At 45.2% G+C, this 22239-nt stretch overlaps 1 protein-coding gene across 5 annotated transcripts in view; it reads left to right on the top strand.

Annotated features, from left to right (window-relative positions):
- The window catches only part of tbc1d19 (TBC1 domain family, member 19), a 317152-nt gene that overhangs the window by 7757 nt on the left and 287156 nt on the right, over positions 1-22239 (top strand). For 3 of the 5 annotated variants that reach the window (XM_070870665.1, XM_070870657.1, XM_070870654.1), the window contains exon 2: positions 18149-18221. In XM_070870665.1, the coding sequence (XP_070726766.1) occupies positions 18149-18221 (73 nt within the window). Of the gene's footprint in view, positions 1-18147; positions 18222-22239 lie in introns of those variants that run through there. The other 2 variants (XM_070870688.1, XM_070870678.1) reach the window with 2 other exon arrangements.

Below are 22239 nucleotides of genomic sequence, written 5' to 3'. Positions count from 1 at the left end.
ATCTTAGTGTCATCTGCAAATTTTGTTACACTACACTCTGTCCCCTCTTCCAGGTCATCTATGTATATTGTAAACGGTTGTGGTCCCAGCACCGATCCCTGTGGCACACCACTAACCACCGATTTCCAACCCGAAAAGGACCCATTTATCCCGACTCTCTGCTTTCTGTTCGCCAGCCAATTCTCTATCCATGCTAATACATTTCCTCTGACTCCGCGTACCTCTATCTTCTGCAGTAACCTTTTGTGTGGCACCTTATCGAATGCCTTTTGGAAATCTAAATACACCACATCCATCGGTACACCTCTATCCACCATGCTCGTTATATCCTCAAAGAATTTAATTAAATTAGTTAAACATGATTTCCCCTTCATGAATCCATGCTGCATCTGCTTGATTGCACTATTCCTATCTAGATGTCCCGCTATTTCTTCCTTAATGATAGTCTCAAGCATTTTCCCCACCACAGACGTTAAACTAACCGGCCTATAGTTACCTGCCTTTTGTCTGCCCCCTTTTTTAAACAGAGGCGTTACATTAGCTGCTTTCCAATCCGCTGGTACCTCACCAGAGTCCAGAGAATTTTGGTAGATTATAACGAATGCATCTGCTATAACTTCCGCCATCTCTTTTAATACCCTGGGATGCATTTCATCAGGACCAGGGAACTTGTCTACCTTGAGTCCCATTAGCCTGTCCAGCACTACCCCCCTAGTGGTAGTGATTGTCTCAAGATCCTCCCTTCCCACATTCCTGTGACCAGCAATTTTTGGCATGGTTTTTGTGTCTTCCACTGTGAAGACCGAAGCAAAATAATTGTTTAAGGTCTCAGCCATTTCCACATTTCCCATTATTAAATCCCCCTTCTCATCTTCTAAGGGACCAACATTTACTTTAGACATTCTTTTCCGTTTTATATATCTGTAAAAGCTTTTACTATCTGTTTTTATGTTTTACGCAAGTTTACCGTCGTAATCTATCTTTCCTTTCTTTATTGCTTTTTTAGTCATTCTTTGCTGTTGTTTAAAATTTTCCCAATCCTCTAGTTTCCCACTAACCTTGGCTACCTTATACGCATTGGTCTTTGATTTTATACTCTCCTTTATTTCCTTGGTTATCCACGGCTGGTTATCCCTTCTCTTACCGCCCTTGTTTTTCACTGGAATATATTTTTGTTGCGCACTATGAAAGAGCTCCTTAAAAGTCCTCCACTGTTCCTCAATTGTGCCACCGTTTAGTCTGTGTTTCCAGTCTACTTTAGCCAACTCTGCCCTCATCCCACTGTAGTCCCCTTTGTTTAAGCGCAGTACGCTCATTTCTGACACAACTTCCTCACCCTCAATCTGTATTACAAATTCAACCATACTGTGATCACTCATTCCGAGAGGATCTTTTACTAGGAGATCGTTTATTTTTCCTGTCTCATTACACAAGACCAGATCTAAGATAGCTTGCTCCCTTGTAGGTTCTGTTACATACAGTTCTAAGAAACAATCCCGTATGCATTCTATGAATTCCTCCTCCAGACTACCCCATGCGATTTGATTTGACCAATCGATATGTAGGTTAAAATCCCCCATGACTACTGCCGTTCCTTTTTCACATGCCTCCATTATTCCCTTGATTACTGCCCGCCCCACCGTGAAGTTATTATTTGGGGGCCTATAAACCATGCCCACCAGTGACTTTTTCCCCTTACTATCTCTAATCTCCACCCATAATGATTCAACATTTTGTTCATTAGAGCCAATATCGTCTCTCACAACTGCCCTGATATCATCCTTTATTAACAGAGCTACCCCACCTCCTTTCCCTTCTTGTCTATCTTTCCGAATCGTCAGATACCCCTGTATGTTTAATTCCCAGTCTTGGCCACCCTGCAACCATGTTTCTGTAATGGCCACCAAATCATACCCATTTGTAATGATTTGTGCCGTCAACTCATTTACTTTATTTCGAATGCTGCGTGCATTTAGGTAGAGTGTTTTAATGCTAGTTTTTAAACCATGATTTTTAGTTTTGACCCCTCCTGCAGCCCCTTTATATTCAGTGGCCCTTTTTGTTTTTTGCCTTGGGTTTCTCTGCCCTCCACTTTTACTCATCTCCTTTCTGTCTTTTGCTTTTGTCTCCTTTTTGTTTCCCTCTGTCTCCCTGCATTGGTTCCCATCCCCCCTGCCATATTAGTTTAACTCCTCCCCAACAGCACTAGCAAATACTCCCCCTAGGACATTGGTTCCGGTCCTGCCCAGGTGCAGACCGTCCGGTTTGTACTGGTCCCACCTCCCCCAGAACCTGTTCCAATGTCCCAGGAATTTGAATCCCTCCCTGCTGCACCACTGCTCAAGCCGGGTATTCATCTGAGCTATCCTGTTTTTTTTGTTATATTGATTGAGGGATAAATATTGGCCAGGACACCATGGATAACTCTCCTGCTATTCTTCAAAATAGTGCCATGGGATCTTATACGTCCACTTGAGAGAGCAGACGGTTTAACATCTCATCTGAAAGTCGGCACCTCTGACGGTGCAGTGCTCTCAGCACTGCGCTGGAGTATCAGACTAAATTTTTTTCGTGCTCAATTCCCTGGAAGGGTAGACAGGGATAATATCACAGGTAATGATAGATGGCAGAAATATTAAATAATTACTTTGCTTCAGTGTTTACCAGAGAGATAGAACATATGGATATGACATTGGATGATGAGATTAGTAATGAGAGACGTGCATTTAAAATTTAAAAAAAAGGGGATATATTAAATAAATAAGGACATAGAGGCACTGGAGAGGGTGCAGAGAAGATTTACAAGGATAATACCAGAAATGTGAGGGTACACAGATCAGGAAAGGATGAACAAGCTGGGTCTCATTTCTCTTTTTAAAAAAAAGAAGGCTGAGGGGTGACCTACTAGAGGTCTTTAAAATTATGAAAGGTTATGATAGAGTGGATACAGAGAGAATGTTTCCACTTGTGGGGAAGAACATAGCTAGAGGTCATCAATATAAGATAAGTCATCAAGAAATCCAATAGGGAATTAAGAAGAAATTTCTTTACCCAAAGAGTGGTGAGAATGTGGAACTCGCTACCACAGGGAGTGGTTGAAGTGAATAGTATAGATGCATGTAAGGGGAGGCTAAAGAAGCATATGAGGGAGAAGGGAATAGAGGGTTATGCTGATGAATTTAGACAAGGAAAGACGGGAGGAGGCTCGAGTGGAGCATAAACGCTGGCAATGCATAGTTGGGCCGAATGGCCTGTTTCTGTGCCGTTTATCCTATGTCATCCTATGTAACAGGGGATCCCTCCATCACTCAAAGATGCCACCCATTACATGCTGCTTCCTTTAAGATCCTGGTTCACCTGCTGTGCATTTCCAACATAACTTGGAATATTCGTGGTTTTCTTGCCCAAAACTAGTGAGGGGTTTGAGAAAGGACTTGTGTTTGCCTCTTGTATTAAAAAAAACCTGACATTTGGTTACTGCTTTACATTTTGAAAACTGGTCACTCCACTTACAAACTTGGTTGGCTGGCGACCCTGTCACTGTTATGTAAACTGCTTTTATATTGAATTAAATGATGGTCCCCTGGCCCCCATTCCTGCCAATTTGGCCCTCGAAGCCAAGAAACACAATCATAGTTGTAATTAATATTTATTGTTTGCTGTTTGGGTTTTGTGAGCTTGAATGTTTAGAACGGATTGCTTTTAAATGCTTTAGCCTCATTAGTGGATAAGTCCAAAATAAACACCAAGTTCTGTTGGCATCAGAAATCTGACGTATGCAAATTAAAGGGCACATGGATTAAACTTTATATGTGCCCCCCTGGAGCCCTATACAGATACAGCGCGAGAATCTGGAACCCCCTGGATCGAGGCCGTTCCGGATTCCGTGTTTATCTGGTCTTTCAATTGTCTTTCTGATGTCACGAATCCGGAAACACCCAAGCCTAAGTTCGGGTATTTCCGGATTTCAGAATGTCAGAAAGACGTGGCAGCGACGGTGAGGTCGGCAGCGTCAGCAGATCTGGGTTCCGGAACATTTCGGATTCCGGAACCCTGGATTTTCGACGCTGTACCTGTAATACGCCCTTCGCGTGCCACAAAGGCAAAAACTTGGACAGCCTTTGGTTAAGCGGTGTGCTGGTGTCACCTGCTCCTGAATTACAACTTTTGCACAGTTGACTAATTTCAGAGTAAATTTGTTGGGTTAACTAAAAGTGGCTGCTGGAAAGACTATTTTTTTCTTTTAACTGGGTCTTTGTAATAGATGAGTTTCGCAAATCTGGCAAGTTTTACTTTTTTGTTCTTGGTTGTGGGAGACTTGTGCCTTGCAAGGCAGTGACACCAGAACCTATGCCATGTAATGGAGCAGCTACAGAGAGCATTACAAGTCAAGAGGTTCATGTGAAGAGCAAAGCACTATGATTGCCTTAAGTGATTACATCTTGTTCAGCCATGAACTCATTGAATGGCGGTGCAGGCTCGAAGGGCCAAATGGCCTACTCCTGCACCTATTTTCTATGTTTCTATGCAACCTATATGATACATGTTTTTCATTATGTATATACTTATAGTTAATTTCATTTTTAAGTAAGTATTCCACCAAATTTTGATTGAGCTGTGATTTTGGAGATGTTTGCTACTCATCCTCTGTATTCTCTGTTTCCAATACCATACTACTTCTCCCATGCAGAAACAGTAGGGAGCTGTTCTGCGGATGGGAGATATCATTAAGTGGCTCAATAGGAAATTAGGCTTTTCAAACCCTGTTCCTGGCCTGCATGCTGATCAGGAATTGACCATGTCAGACAACAGGACTGTTAAAAATCTCAGATTTGAAGGCTCATCTAGATAATTATGCCATTTCAAATGTTGGTTACTCTGGTGCTAGTATGTTGACGAAAGGGCATTGGTACAGTAAATGCTGAATTGTTTTACTGGTACAGGTTGAACCTCCCTTATCTGGGACTCCCTTATCCAGCACCACCACTCGTCTGGCACCATTCCCGGCCACCGGGTGGCGCATGCGCAGAACTCCGACATGAACAAATTGAAGTCCTTCCTCGCTGCCGACTCCCGCAATCACTGGCCTGACCCCGCGATCCGCCGCTCCCGCTGCCCCCCTCCCCAAACCAAGATCTCTCTGCCACACTCCCAGCCCCAAGCCAGCCAACCCCAATATCCACTTGCTCAGTACCTGTATCATCCAATTTAACGTGACCTCCCCTCGTCCGGCAAAATCCCTTATTCGGCACAGGCCAGGTCCTGAGGGTGCTGGATAAGAAAGGTTCAACCTGTAATTCATTTTATGATTACCAATTTAAATATGTTGTTGGAATACAATTGCCTTCCTTCTTGGGTTTGGTTAGTCTTGCATGATAAGTTGAGATTTGCCTTACTCATGCAATAAGCAGTACATATCATGATTCGTCATATCTGATCTTTTTAAAACAGTGTTCCTAATTTTTTGTGTAACCTCAGCATCCTATCTGATCCTGAACCGAGTTTTTGACCCTATGTCCTTCCATCACAAAGACTTTCCATCTCCTTAATATTGCCCGTCCCCGCCCGTCTTAGCTCATCTGCTGCTGAAACCCTCCATGCTTTTGTTACTTACAGACGCAACTATTCAAATGTTCTCCTGGTGCATCTCCTATCTTCCACCCTCCATAAAATTGAGCTCATCCAAAACTCTGCTGTCTGTGTCCTAATTTGCAACAAATCATGTTCGCCCATCACCCCAGTGCTCGTTGACCTACATTGGCTCCTGGTCCACCAAAGCCTCGATTTTAAAATTCTCATCCCCGTGTTCAAATCCCTTCATGGCAATGTAAATGTAGATTCTTTTCTCTCAATCTGGTTCAGTAAAATTTCTGAGTCGAATACCTCTTGTGCTTTGAACAAAGCAGTCTTTATTTTACCGGCCGGCAAGACCTATCAGACAGAAGATATACCCTCTGGATAGAGCGTACACACTCCCTACGGATAGGTGAAGTTACATCGTAAAGTGACAACAGTTATACAGTTTTGAAATCAGATAACAAAATACAATTAGATTGACATTCTAACTCAGCCACTCATTAGTCAATCTATATGAGATGTTTTTACGAAAGCTCAAGCATTGCCTCTGAATGTTTCAATCTAGTGGTGTGACTACTAACTGAGACCTTGCAATTCTGCAGATTTATCCATATATTCATTTCATGTTACAATTTATGTTATTGGCAGGATTAGTGACTTGAAACCTTGGGAAAGACTGTTAACTATGCTGATGTTGCACTATGTGCAATCTGACATTCTCCCAGCTATTCTTCCATGGCTTATACATTTTCATATATCCCGTTTACTTTACTGTCCTTAATTCCATATATTCCGTTCAGATATCCACATCCCTCCTTTTATCATTCTATGATAACATTTAGGATCATTCTGAGAGTATTGCATTCATCCGTTCACACTCCATTTCCAGAATCATATTATTGTTGAGTAGTTCTCTAGTTTGTTGGATCATAACCCGGGAACCCTTGACCACAAGAGGGTTTGCTAATCTTGCCATCATTACTTTACAGCAGAGGTTAATGCAACCAACAATCAAACAGCAGGTAATTATTATTACGATGAGAACAATTGCCCCATGTATTAGATAGGATCTCCAAGACCCACCCAGAAACCAATCAAACCTGCTAAGCTCTTTTGCTGGTGTGGATAACTTCTTCACCTCCCTCCTTATGTGATCGGCAAGGTGGGTTATGTTTTCTGAACTATCAGGAATGTAAGTGCAACATTCAGATCCTATCAGGGCACACGTTCCCCCTTTCTCAGCTAACAGGTAATCGAGGGCCATTCGGTTTTGTAATGCTACGGTCCTTATTGCTACCATTTCAGCTGTGATGCCCTCCAGAGCCTCAGCAGTGCGGTTAGCTACCTGTTCCAATATCGTTTCTAAGTTCTGTACTTCATCCATGAGACGTTTTATCCCCACTGGGAACACCAGGACCCCAAAGAACTTGTCGGCGGGGGTGATGGCTCGCTTAACTCGTATGGAGGCATGTACTTCCGCCAAGGTACGTACTTGTCACATAAATGGCACCACATATCCCATATAGCAGGACCCTGTCCATCGCCTGGGCAACCAAGGATATGCCTTATGACCGCACACGAAATACGTGCCGTTAAAGGCTGCTTTCTGATATATTGCCTCCGGGTCCCAGGACTGGGCCCACAACCTCCCGTCTGTGTTATTTGGATCATGAGAGTGAATGGTAACCCGTGCACCTGTGGTGAGGTTAAGACTGTGTGGGCAATTGCTATACCCTACGACATGTCCCCTGGTACTGGTATCATTTCGAATTAGACATATGCCCCCTGGTGGCCTCCCCATCCCTGAGATATTGATCAGAGCTATGAATGGGGGTTCCTTTTCCCGGCTGTAGGTTGGTTGGTACCATCCCTGGAACGTCTGACTAATGGGATCTCCAATACTCTCCCACTTGGTGACCTCCCCGTGAGCGTTCAGGTGGTAACGGTATGTTACTCCTCCTGATCTCCGTGATCCCTCTTTTGACCCGCCTTCCATCATTCATACTTGTATTGGCCCCCCTCCTCTTACTATAGTTTGGCTTTGAATCCATCTTAACAGTCTCAGTTAGGGTTAGTGGAACGGTGCGCAAAGGAATTCCCCCTTTGGAATGTATAGGGATATGTGAACACACCCAGCATCTAGAGAAGTTCCCTTTTTCCGCATAAACGTAAGACATATATAAAAAGGTGTTTACATGGAGCTCTCGCCTTTGTCTTCCTTCCCATGCGCCAAAACTGTCATATATCAACACTATTATGCAGACAGTGGCATACAGACACAGTCTCATCTTATGGCTCAGGATTCTGATAAATAGTCCAATTATTTTGCTGATTAAAAGAGTTCCGTTTTCCCGTCTCTCTTCTTCAGGTCTCCGTCGGTGTATTTGGCTGTCTTACGGGTAAAAGTTCAAACTGGTCCTCCTTCAACTGCCTTGTTCAGCTATGGGGAAGAGGAGATCTGGAACAGAAACAGGAATTAGACTAACCAGCAAAATTTGTTTAAAGGGTGATGAGCTTGCAGTGGTGCAGGTGAACCCAGGCACTTTTCCCTTCTACCTTAGCTGCAGTAGGGGTAGTGAGTAACACCTGAAAAGGGCCCTCCCATCGCGGCTCCAATCCTTTTCGAACCCATTTCTTAATCAAAACATACTTCCCTGGAACCACGAGGGATGATTCGGGTAAAACTGGGAGGTCAAGGTGAGCCCCTCGAACCTGGTTGTGGGCTTCTCGCAGAGCCTGAGTTAAGGAAAGAATGTATGTGGTCATCTCCTCAGTCATGTGGTGGAATTGGACAGTGGAGGGGACATTCTGATTCCAAGGGGTCCTTAGGGGTTTACCATAAATGACTTCAGCGGGGGTCAGCCTAGTTTTACCAGTTGGGGTAGTGCGTATCTGGAATAGGGCTATGGGAAGGAGTTTAAGCCAGTTTAGTCCAGTTGATGCTACTAGTTTTGCAAGTTTGGTTTTCAGAGTTTGATTAGCACGTTCAACCAGTCCCGCAGCTTGGGGTCGGTAGGTGCAATGCAGCTGCTGGTTGATGTGCATCTGGGAGCAGAATTCTTTGTTAACTTGGCCAATAAAGTGAGGGCCATTATCGGAACTCAGTCGAGCAGGGATACCATATCTAGGAACAATTTCCCTCATTAACACTTTAACAACAGTTTGAGCTTTATTGTCTCGGGTAGGATAAGCTTCAATCCATTTGCTGAATACATCCACTATTACTAACACATATTTATAACACTGAACCCTTTGCAACTCAATGTAGTCCAACTGCAAGGTCTCAAAGGGACCTTCTGGTAGGGGCGTCTTACCCCAGTCACAGGGGACTCCCTTCCCTGGATTATGCTGTTGGCAAACAAGGCAACGACTACTAGTTTTTTGGGCCAAAGCCTGTAGTCTTGGGTGCCACCAAATAGCCAAAAGATATCACACGTCGCCCTTGCTCCACAATGAGTAGCAAAATGCAGACATTCTATAACCCATGAGGCCAACTCGTCAGACATGCAAGTCTGTTCCGCGGGAGTGGTCCAGAGTTTAGAAACATTGTCATAAGTACATCCATAATATTTCCACAACAGTTTATCTTTTTCAGGAGCGTCCTCCTGTGCTTTTATAACATCTTGGATGGTTGGCATTGGTTTTTTCCGAGGCTAACTTATCCTTCGCAGGATTTTTAGTCTGACTCATCATTTTGGGCACTACCATCTGTTGGTCACGAGAGGCCTGTTTGGCCTCTCGGTCAGCACAACGATTCCCTTTATCAACCAGAGATTTTCCGGTAGTGTGGGCGGTACATTTAACAATGGCAATGCGTTTGGGGAGCATGAGGGCTTGCAACAAATCAGATACTAACTGTTTATGAGATATCTCACTCCCCTGTGAGGTTAGGAATCCCCTATTTTTCCATAATTGTCCGAAATCATGGGCTACTCCAAAGGCATACCCAGAATCGGTATAGATATTAACCTTGAGGTCTTTAGCCAAGATACAGGCTCTGGTAAGGGCAAATAATTCAGCTTGTTGGGCGGAATAGGCGGTCTCAAAGGCTGCAGATTCCACGATCTGATTCTCCTGGTTTACTATAGCGTATCCAGAATTTCGTCTGCCTTCTGGGTCAATGGAAGAACTTCCGTCTACATACATAATACAGTCTGGATCCTCCATTGGTACATCAACTAAATCCTCCCTGACCGATGTGGCCTCCTGAATTAAGGATAAACAATCATGACTGGGTTCTTCCTCATCTTGGGGTGGTTCGGTAAGAAAACAGGCCGGATTGATGGCAGTACAGTACCGAAAGGTCAGCCTTGGATTATTTAGTAGGTAGATCTCATATCTACTTTGCCTAGCCATGGTAAGATGTTGAGTCTGCAGTTGGCCCAAAAGGGCAGCTACAGAGTGAGAGGTATATACAACAATATCCTGCTGAGGGGTAAGGTTGGCGGCAGATTGTAGGCTATTGTAGATAGCAGTTAATATTTGAGTACATACGGGATGTCCCAAGGCAACGGGATCTATTTTAGAAGAGTAGTAAGCCACAGGCCTATGTTTGTCCCCGTGTCTCTGAGTTAAGACAGTGGTAGCACAATCTTTCATGATTGTGCAATACAGTTGAAAGGGACGGTCGTAGAGGGGCCGTCCCAAAGCCAGAGCCTGCAGCAGGGCTGTTTTTAGTTCCTTAAAGGCTTGGATGTCGGTGGTTTCTAATTTAAAGTTGCCTTCCTTGGTAGTGTACGGTGTGAGTTGCTTGGTCATCAGGGCAGCATTAGGAATCCAGGATCTACAGTAATTTATCATCCCCAACCACTGCCGCATTTGTCTAGCCGTGCTAGGGACTGAAAACTGGCAGATGGGTTTAATTCGACATGACTCCAAGGCTCGGTGGGTGCCTGATAAAATGATCCCAAGAAATTTAACTTGAGACTGGCCAATTTTGACCTTTGACGGGGATACTATGTATCCCAGGGAGGACAAATAATTCAGTAACTGATTGGCATCCTTTCTATTACTTGGTTTATCTACGCTGGATATCAGTAAATCGTCCACATACTGAATTAAAGTAGATCCCTTAGTCAGCGTGAGAGATTGTAACTGTTTCTGCAGGCACCTTGAGAATAAGGTTGGGGAGTGGATGAACCCTTGGGGAAGTCTAGTCCAGGTATATTGCTGCCCCTGGTAAGTGAAGGCAAATAGGTACTGACTCACCTGGGCTAGCGGTAAAGCGAAGAAGGCGTGTTGGAGGTCTATTATTGTGAAGATCTTGGCGTCTGCTGGGATTAAAGACAGTATCTGTGCTGGGTTGGGAACCAGAGCGTGCAGGGGCCGGACGATAGCATTGATAGCTCGAAGGTCTTGGACCAAACGGTATTCGTTTGGTCTGCCTGCTTTAGGCACTGCCATTATAGGAGTATTACACGGGGACTGGCATCAGACCAAAATCCCCTGTTCCATCAGCCCCTTAATCAGTCGGTGGATACTCGGTATTGCCTGAGATTTCAGTGGGTACTGTCGGATAGAGGGCCAGTCCACATTACTCTGTACCGAGATCTCAATTGGATCAATGGGAATATAACCCACATGGGCGGGGTCCTCTGCCCACACATGAGGATCCACATAGTCAGGTATGTCCGAGTCAGTATGATGCTGTAGAGTCGTTAAGACCTTCTCGGGGTCCCCATAAAATTGGACTGTTCGGCCATGTTTTACGATTTGCACATCCCGGCTGTAAGGGTCAGCCTCATCTATAGCCTTGCATACTATAACTCCCAAATCTCTAGCATGGTGAGGGGCTAATACTTCACGAGCAATATGCGGTGCCATTGTTAGGGGCTGTTTCCACAGATTCTTATCCACTTCCACAAAATCTGCCTCTCCTTCCAGTCCAGCCACTCTAGCCCTTAATAGAATTCCCTTCACTTTCCCTTCATGATCATGATAAAAGTTCTGCAGGTCCTGATTCTTTCCGCTAGGATCATATGCTAGGGTTACGTGATAGGGTGCCTGCGGCAGGTCCAGAGACCACCACTGAGGGGTTCTAGTGGTATAATACAGCCGCTTAAGGGTTTCCTGTTTTACAATAATCCCATCATCTCCACACTCTAGATGCAACTGGAATTTGCAGAGGAGGTCTCTAGCCATCAGGTTGCAGTCCAGATTGGTAATGATGACAAATCGATGTTCTACCGATTCTTCCTGGTAACCCACTTTAACTGATTCTGACACCGGAAATGTCGAGATTTGTCCCAGGAATCCTGAAAGTTCCTGCGTTTCAGTAGAGGCAGGGAGTTTAAGCTTTGATTGTACAGAAGACATAAAGGCTCCCGTATCTATCAAAAAGGGTCTCCACTCGTTCAGAATTTTTAACAATATCATTGGTTCGTCTTCCGGGGAGGATCCCTGTACAATCAGGCTGCGTAGTCAATCGGGGGACAATTGACCAAAGGGGTTGTTCTGGGAGAAGTTAGTGTAAGATCCTCCTCTCCCCCCTTGCCTCCTTCCTCCTCCTCCGTTTCCTGTTTCATGTTGACGGTAGGGGCAATGTTTACTCCAATGTCCTTCCTGCCCACAACTAAAACATCCATTTCGTCTTCCCCAACCCCGACCTCTTGCCATACCAGGCCGGGGACAGTAGGGCGGTCCGTAATTAGCAGGGCCCGGGCCATTTGGGTGTTCGATATAACCGTATCCCTGTTTATCCACCCAACCCGGCACGCAATACTGTGGTTCCATCTGATATCCCCTGGGGTCGGGTTTTGGTTCTTTTTCCCGAGGCAGCTCTTCCTTTCTAGTCACGTATTCAGTCTTGACCCGGGTTGGGGGCGCACCTCCCCCTTCTCCTTTCTTTTCCTGCCAGTAATATCTAACCGCCCTTTCCATCTGGGCTTTACTGTTATCTGACCAATTCATATTATTTGTCCGGATAGCGTGAGCAATCGAATAAGGCAGGCACTGAAGTAGAATAGCGCAGAATTGAGGAGAATCTTCTCCTGCCCTGAAGGCATTATCTCCTGATTGACTCCCGTATATTTCAATAAATCTTTCCATAAATTCATCGGCAGTTTCTTCACATTTGGGTTTAGTTTCTAATACTGTGGCCATACTAATGGGCTTCTGAAGGGTCGTGGTGAGAGCATTGAAGATAGCATTTAGGTGATCCTGGATATCGTTAGGTTGCGCTACCAATAAAGCATCATGAGTAGCACGTCCTAGGTGAGTTAGAAATCGGGTGTGTTCAGTTGGGCTCAGGGTTTGCTTTACCAAGGCCCACAGGTCCCTTGATTCTGCATTATAAACTGAAATAGTTGTTCGAAGATCGTCTATAAATTTGATAGGTTCTTTTTTTCGTTCTGGTATGTTAGCCATCAGGGCCATAATTTCGTTCGGTTTCCAGGGCACATAGACATCTATAGTGGGGTGGTCTGCAGCTTGTTGTGCATCAGGATTTGGCATTGGTCTGACAGGGAATTGGTGTCGGGACTTTGTGATCCTGGAAATTTCTAGGTCGGAGAATGATTCGGAGCTATCTGACTGCTTGACAATTCTGCATCTCGATCGGCGGGGGTGTTTACTATGTCTTTCACAACTTGGACTGGTAGATTGACTAGAAGATTTACGGGACTGTCTGTGATGTCGAGATATAGTTCTGCCCTTTCGAGTATGAGATCTGGTTCTTTTGGCTATATTGCTTGTGAACTGGGGATCCGAATCGCTATCAGAGGATGAGGAGTCAATTTGGGTTTGTTGCTTTGGTGGTATGGGGTTATTTTTAACTCCTCTCGCCGGAGTGTAAGGTGGAGGGTGTTTGGAAGAGGACTGGAGCAAGGGGCTAGGGGGTGCGGGAGGCGCCGTTGGGCGCTGAGTCAGTGTCCACTCATCAATTTCATCATCAGCCTCGGTTAACACAAAGCCAGCCATTTTAATACATAGTCGGTCAGTACCTTTCTCAGAGGTCCCAAAGGATCTCTTAATAAGTTTCTCGTGCGCATATTCTTTTTTTAAGACGTCTACAGTTTTAACATGGGTTCCCTCCGTCAATGAAAGCCCTAATTTAATAGCATTTGTTTGCCAACTTGACAGAAGTGATGCATCTTTTAACTTTTGACAATAATGTCGCCATGTTGCAATTAAATGTTTGTCCCCTTTTCCTCGTCCCCTTCTCCAAATTAATCCCTGTGCTTTTTTTGCTACCTCTACGCTTCTAGTGCCACCTAGAGGCGATTGTTCATCTCCCAATAATTTGTTCAGGGCTCCTGATAATTTTCTAAAGTCTTCAGCTCTCTCGGAATTCTTCACATAACTTTTGTAACGGACTACCCGCATCTGTTGTTTTATCCAATTGATTACCCATTATCGTATCGTTACGCGTTCACGTAGTCGTGCGATTTAAACAAACTTAAAACGAACAGACTTTACTGAAAAACAGACTTTACTTAAAAACAGACTTACTAATCTAACACACAGCCGCTTCGCCCCGCGGCTCGCGTCTCCACGCGATTCCACCGAAACACGCTTGACAAACTCAACACACAGCCGCGTCGCCCCGCGGCTCACGTCTCCACGCGATTCCACCGAAACACGCTTGACAAACTCAACATAAAGCGACTTACAGAAATCAGCACTGACTTTCGAGGTTCGCGTTGCTGCGCGTTCGCGTCGGCCCACGTTTACTCGCACGCGCCGCCGCACGTCTCGCGTCACCACGCGTTTACGTTGCCGTGCGTCTGCGTCTGCCTTCCTCCACTCGGCCGCACGCTCGCGTCGCTGCGCGTCTCGCGTCGTTGCGCGTTCGCGTCGGCCCTACCTTCCGAATTGCTGCGGGATTTAAATTCAATCAGTGCCTAGACGGGCCAAGTGATATACAAGGTCGACATCGTACCTGAATTGAACACCTATCCTCTATTTAATTCCCCATAAGCCTTATTTTATTCCCTGTGAGCCAATTTTCTAAATTTGATTTCTTATGAGCCTAATTTCCCTATCTTTTGGCGTCACTGCGCAGTTTAAATTCAATCAGTGCCTAGACGGGCCAAGTGACATACAAGGTCGACGTCGTACCTGAATTGAACACTTATTTCTAAATTTAGAAGGTATTCGCCAAATTGTTATGAATCTCGTTCAGACACTACCCGAGAACCAGCGAGTGGCTAAACTTTTCTCAGACTTTTGAAACCGGGGGAAACTGGAACAGTATTGAAATCATACTCACTCCAGTGGCCACTTTCCCCCTGTCTCGTCCAAGGTTAGTCTGGCTCTTAATTCGCAAGTTTTCGGCAGTTGTCCGTTGAGATCCCACTTCTGACACCAAATGTAAATGTAGATTCTTTTCTCTCAATCTGGTTCAGTAAAATTACTGAGTCGAATACCTCTTGTGCTTTGAACAAAGCAGTCTTTATTTTACCGGCCGGCAAGACCTATCAGACAGAAGATATACCCTCTGGATAGAGCGTACACACTCCCTACGGATAGGTGAAGTTACATCGTAAAGTGACAACAGTTATACAGTTTTGAAATCAGATAACAAAATACAATTAGATTGACATTCTAACTCAGCCACTCATTAGTCAATCTATATGAGATGTTTTTACGAAAGCTCAAGCATTGCCTCTGAATGTTTCAATCTAGTGGTGTGACTACTAACAGACCTTGCAATTCTGCAGATTTATCCGTATATTCATTTCATGTTACAATTTATGTTATTGGCAGGATTAGTGACTTGAAACCTTGGGAAAGACTGTTAACTATGCTGATGTTGCACTATGTGCAATCTGACATTCTCCCAGCTATTCTTCCATGGCTTATACATTTTCATATATCCCGTTTACTGTCCTTAATTCCATATATTCCGTTCAGATATCCACAGCCTCACCTTTCCCTATCTCTGTAACATCCTCTAGTCCTACAACTCTCCAAGAACTCTGTGTTCTTCCAAGTCAGGCCTCTTGTGCATCCTCACTTCCTTCGTCCCACCATTGGCCTTCAGCTGTCTAGGCCCCAAGCTCTGGAATTTCCTCCTCAAACCTCTTTGCCTGTCTACTTCACTCTCCTCCTTTTAAGACACTGCTTAAATCAACCTCTTAAACCAAACATTTGGCCACGTGCTCTAATGTCTTCATTGGCTCAGTGTCAATGTTTGTTTGATATCGCTGCTTTATAGTGCTTTGGCCATTTTACTACGTTACAGATGCTATATAAATGCAAGTTGTTGTGCATCTTTTACTGTAATTATATCTGCTTGTGTATTTTATGACCTGCAAAGTTTGGGCTGTAATTTAATCACCTCTAAGTGATATATTGCTAGTGTTAAAGTTGCTGGTATGTGATTATTGTGCCAATTTTGAGATTGTGCTGAATCTGTGCTGTGAGTGGTGGTAGTTTGTAAAGATAGGAGCCAGAAGAACTTGTGGAGTAATTTTTCTATATTGAGTGCTTGAAGTAAAATGGTTTCTTACTGTCAACAACTGAATTTGTACTGCACACTTTGGGAATTCAAATCACTGTGAGACCAGCTCTTCGAGGGATCTTGAACCTTGAGGCTTTAGTGCACTCTATAGTTTGTCCGCATATAGGCTCCCAAAGCAAGCATTATGGCAGTAGAAAAAAGTGACTCATCTATCAGTAAGACAAACATAGAATCAATGTGAATAGAGATAAAAGATAATAAAGGATCAATCACACTAATTGGTTGGCCTGTAGACTACCCCTACCAAGGAAGGGAGGTAGAGGAAGAAATATACAAACACATCAAGGTATTCACTCTGGCCTGGGGTCTTTAATATACCCTCAATAATAGTTTCTCTCAGTTACCATCTATTCTGCACAAAGAGATTCTGTGTTTGACCTTTCCTTCTGAGATGGACGACTGGGTGACGTCATCAAAACCCTGGTCGCCGTTTTGGAGCGTGGGCAGGAATATCGGCAGGTCCCAGGAAGAGGAATGGGAAGATCGGTTTGTGGCAAGATGCAGTGAATGTTTATGGTGGAGGAACGGCGAAAGATCATGGCGGAGGTGCGACAGATGAGGGTACGGGGCCCAGAAGAGCCGAGGGCCCAAGGGCAGTACGGGCCAGCCCACACTGCGATATGTGTGCACGCTTGGTCCGTGTAGCAGAGCAGGTCTCCAGTCATCTTGGTTAATCCTTGCCACTGGACCAAGACCTAGCTCTGTCAAGCCCGTGTGGTGGCTGGTGTGCAACGGTCACCACGCGTTAAAAAAATTCACGCACAGGCATCTTCCACCTCCTCAATTGGAGTTCAGGACTGGAACATCGGGTCCTTCATCGAAACACCTGTGAATTCGTGGAAGCAAGTCATCATCATTCAAGGGACCGCCTATGATGAAAGCAAGCGCTCTACTCAGAACTCGTACATGGCAAACGAGCCAAAGGTGGGCAGAGAAAATGTTTCAGGGACACCCTCAAAGCCTCCTTGATAAAGTGCAACATACCCACTGACACCTGGGAGACCCTGGTCAAAGACTGCCCTAAGTGGTGGAATAGCATCCGGGAGGGTGCTGAGCACCTCGCGTCTCGTCGCTGAGAGCATGCAGAAAACAAGCACAGGCAGCGAAGGAGCGTCCGGCAAACCAGACTCCCCTTTGCTCCAACGACTGTCTGTCCCACCTGCGACAGAGACTGTAATTCCCGTATTGGACTGTACAGTCACCTGAGAACTCACTTTTGGAGTGGAAGCAAGTCTTCCTCGATTTCGAGGGACTGCCTATGATCATGATGATGATGATAGTGGTTTGGATTATATTACCACCTTTATTTACATTGATGCTTATCCAAAGTACTTGCATCAGTTCAAAAGTGGCAGTAAAAGTACAACTGGAGTCTTGGATTTCCATTTTTTGCAAATTCTGCTGTGCTATCGTGATTGGAGAAATGTTCCTAAACTAACTTTAAAAAAAATTGTATTGCACTATCATAGATGTATTTTGAATTAAGGTTACATTTGTATGTCCCTGAATGGAATTCAATTTTTGCATAGAAATGGCTTAAGATTATAGAGTGGGATTTGTATAATGGCTGCTTTGTGTTGAGTGTCACACATTTAAAAAAAAAAAAAATTGGGGCGCAAATTGGCTGCCTTGTTTCAGATATTTCAACAGTGACGACACTTCAAAAAGGCGCTTTGTGCAATCCTGAGGTCAGGAAAAGTGCAGGCGGGCGGGCAGAAGAATGGGACAAAGTAGATTGCTCTTCTAGAGACCCAGCACAGGTACAATGGGCCAATTGGCGTAAAAGTCTATGATTGGTGACACTTAAGTTTACAGTCAAACTACTAAATGCTAATTCATAGTACATAATAGTGGGATGTAACATTATATTTGTCATGTTGGACATTGTGATTATTATTTGTAACCATGGGATAGTCAAAATGAAAAATGCGGTATATGTACGTTGGAGAGACGGGCATTTTTTTCGAAGGTTTTGTATTTGTATATTCTTAACCTTGACTGAGCTACAAATACAAGAACTGTCTGGTCTCTCTGTTGCAGTTTCTCATCTATTATTTTATACAGTATCTAACATCAAAAGTTTTCACACTGTTTCTGTTTTGTTTACAGACTAGTCTTCACAAATCAGAGGTTCGGATTGAATCTTTGAAAGAGGATCTGAAGGAATTCTTGCGGAAATCAGGTAAAACAAATCCACCTTGCACCTAATTGAAATTTTTATAGTAAAGTCTAGACTGGTATTTAACAAAATTATGATAGAAAAATTAATATTATAAAGGAAACCTAGTTAATGGAGCTGACAACGGAAACTGCAGTATATAGTTTGCAGTGTTTAAAAGTGTAAGTCTGGGATAGTGTTCTGTACATTCTACACTTGATGGTTTTGAAGCCCCATGTAGAGTCCTCCCAATCTTCTTATGCAATAACCATATTGTTGTCGTCATCATCATCATAGGTAGTCCCTCGGAATCGAGGAAGACTTGCTTCCACTCTTGGTGAGTTCTTTGGTGGTTGAACAGTCCAACACGAGAGCCACAGACTCTGTTAAAAGTGGGACAGATAGTCGTTGAGGGAAGGGGTGGGTGGGACTGGTTTGCCGCTCGCTCTTTCCGATGTCTGCGCTTGTTTTCTGCATGCTCTCGGCGTTGGGACTCGAAGTACTCAACGCCCTCTCGGATGCACTTCCTCCACTTAGGGCGGTCTTGGGCCAGGGACTCCCAGGTGTCAGTGGGGATGTTGCACTTTATCAGGGAGGCTTTGAGGGTGTCTTTGTCGCATTTCTGCTGCCCACTTTTGGCTCGTTTGCCGTGAAGGAGTTCCGAGTAGAGCACTTGCTTTGGGGGTCTCGTGTCTGGCATGTGAACTATGTGGCCTGCCCAGCGGAGCTGATCAAGTATGGTCAGTGCTTCAATGCTGGGGATGTTAGCCTGAATGAGGACGTTGATGTTGGTGCACCTGTCCTCCCAGGGGATTTGTAGGATCTTGCGGAGACATCGTTGGTGATATTTCTCCAGCAACTTGAGGTGTCTACTGTACATGGTCCATGTCTCTGAGCCATACAGGAGGGCAGGTATTACTACAGCCCTGTAGACCATGAGCTTGGTGACAGTTTTGAGGGCCTGGTCTTCAAACACTCTTTTCCTCAAGCGGCCGAAGGCTGCACTGGCGCACTGGAGGCGGTATTGAACCTCGTCGATGCCTGCTCTTGTTGATAAGAAGCTTCTGAGATATGGGAAGTGGTCCACGGTGTCCAGGGCCGTGCTGTGGATTTTGCTGACTGGGGGACAGTGCTATGTGGTGAGGACAGGCTTATGGAGGTCCTCCACCATATTGTTGTAATGTGTGATTGGCCACCCTGTTGGTAAAGTACTGCCATTTTCTTTGAAGTCTTGGAAGGCTGAGAGGCTCTAAATGATGTTCCAAAACTCCCCACCTCTGTCAATTCTAGTGGCTGTTGGCTTCCTGGATCTGCTGCAGTATTTTAAAGTTTTGAGTGAGTTTTACGTAGATTAAAAAAAAAACTATTTACCACTTTGTTTTCTGGTCTAGTTCAGTTTGTAAAGGGACCATTTAAGATGATGAGACATTTTTCCAGAGTTTGTCAAGCCATCTACACGACGCTAGCCACATATTATAAAATATAACTAAATACTTAGTATCTAAAGTTATTTGGGATGAAATTGCCCCCCCCCCCCCCCCCCCCCTCCCCCATAAGCTCCATTCCCACCAGGAGGTGGAAATGGAGCAGAGAGACCGGGGGAAGACAGATCGGCCGACCTGACCGAAATTGCCCCCGGGCCGAAAGCGGTGAGAGCGGGTTTCTGCTCAGCCTGTTTTCCCACTACTGGCCTGGCTGAAACCTTCCCCGGTGGCTCAGTGGACCTAACTGAAAACTCTGCAGAGCTCGCAGCGGCCCTCTCCTTTAACTGACTGGGAGAGATGTTGTGACGCGTCAGCACGCTGCGGCACGTCCGTATTGCGCAGACGTTATTGGCGCTGATGCCTGGTCGGGGCGGCCAACCCGCTGCAGGGGCACTTCCGCCCCGCAACCACGTGGAACACCGTCCCGAGCCAAAATAAAATTCGAAGTGCTGAATTTCTCCGGTGTCTCCACCCCATGGATTGGAATGGAGAAAAACTTTTCAAAACTAAGTGCGGCCCGTTTGGGGCAGGTCTCAATTTTGGCTCCATTATGTTTTAAATAGGGCTGCAAGTCATCATGGTAAGGGTCCTCAATTCAGGCACACCAGAAAGCCGACGCACCTGCGACTTTTTATCTTTTTTTACCGCTGGGTGCAATGAGGCGGCCTTCCAAGCGACATTCTCTACTTTAAACTTTTTTCTGCGTTGGACCGGAAGTTGGTCATAATGGGGGTGGAAGTGCGGCGATAAGTCCTGGTGAGGGTCGGAAGTTGGGGCAGGACCGAGTCGCGCAGAGTGGTGGTGATGTCACTGCGCGTGTGCATCACCCCGTCTCTCCACTCATTTAAAGGGGAGATTATCAGCAATTTTTTAGGTTCAGCCATTGGGAAGGGTTTTGGGCGGGCCAGTGGCCTGGCATCTAAGAGGGGGTGCCAGGCTTCCTGTTGGAGGCCCGGCCGAACTCACGGCAATAATTGGCCGGCCGATCGGGTAGTCGGCCGGCAAAAATAAAAACATGGCGACCGCAGCAGTGTGCCCTCCCCTTGAAGGGCTGCCGCGCTGCCGTAGCTCACAGACACAGAACAAGGTGCACCGACAGAAAAAGCTGTCGGGGGCACCGCGCGGCAGGGCAAAGATTTTTTCACGTAAATTTGAGGCGGAGTGTGCTGGAGGTGCGGGAGATCGGCGGTGCGTGCTTTGAGGCGGTATGCAGCAGCGAGGCGGAAGCGGGGACAGACTGAAAAATCCCCGAGCTTAATTTGGGTTGTGGTGGCCAATTGACTGCAATGTTGCGGCCACTCGATTCCGCCGCATGGCTGCCGCAAAACGGCAGTAACGGGCCTTATCTGGACCCTGAATTTCGGCCCGTAAGTCTTGGACAAGTCTATTATAGAACTGGAGTATTCATTTATAATAAATCTTTGTTCAAAAATTCTGTTAACAAAAAATCTAAACAGCTGACCGACTCTCAGGTTTCTTAATAACACTTTCCACCAGATTATTAGAAGTTTGTAAGACTGATCCAGGTAGATTCAGAACAACAACATGTCTTCATATAGTGGCTTTAACTTAGAAAAAAATTTCAAAGCAATTCATAGAGGTTTCCTCCACAAATGAGCACTGAACCAAAGAAGGAAATATTAGGCGGGGAAGGTGACCAAAAGCTTGGTCAGAGGTGGATGTTAAGGAGCGTCTTGAAGGACAACACGGGGTAGTAAATTAAAAGGGTTTAGTGAAGAAAATCCAGAGCGTTGGGCTTTGATGGCTCAGGCCACTGCCACCAATGATGGGGCAAAAGAAGGGGGTAGGAAGATACAAGAAGCCTGGGTCAGAGGAATGAAGATTTGGTTGAAGAGGTTACAGATAGGGAGGGGTGAGACTTCAAAATAATTTAAACATATGAATGAGAACTTTAAATTTGAGGCATTGGGGGCCAGGAGCCAAGATATTGGTGTGCAAAATTAAAGCACGTGGTATTGGGGGTAATGTTGACGTGGATAGAGAACTGGTTGGCAGACAAGAAGCAGAGAGTCGGGATAAATGGGTCCTTTTCAGAATGGCAGGCAGTGACTAGTGGGGTGCCACAGGGCTCAATGCTGGGACCCCAGCTATTTACAATATACATCAATGATTTAGATGAAGGAATTGAATGTAATATCTCTAAGTTTGCAGATGACACTAAGCTGGGTGGCGGTGTGAGCTGTGAAGAGGATGCTAAGAGGCTGCAGGGTGACTTGGACAGGTTAGGTGAGTGGGCAAATGCACGGCAGATGCAGTATAATGTGGATAAATGTGAGGTTATCCACTTTGGTGGCAAAAACATGAAGGCAGACTATTATCTGAATGGTGGCAGATTAGGAAAAGGGGAGGTGCAACGAGACCTTGGTGTCATGGTACGTCAGTCATTGAAAGTTAGCATGCAAGTACAGCAGGTGGTGAAGAAGGCAAATGGCATGTTGGCCTTCATAGCTAGGGGATTTGAGTATAGGAACAGGGAGGTCTTATTACTGCAGTTGTACAGGGCCTTGGTGAGGCCTCACCTGGAATATTGTGTTCAG

This window comes from Pristiophorus japonicus, chromosome 2 (genome assembly GCF_044704955.1).
Source record: "Pristiophorus japonicus isolate sPriJap1 chromosome 2, sPriJap1.hap1, whole genome shotgun sequence".
Classification (NCBI taxonomy): Eukaryota; Metazoa; Chordata; class Chondrichthyes; family Pristiophoridae; genus Pristiophorus; species Pristiophorus japonicus.
The sequence above is the reverse complement of the archived record's forward strand: the minus strand, read 5'-3'. Positions and strand labels throughout refer to the sequence as shown.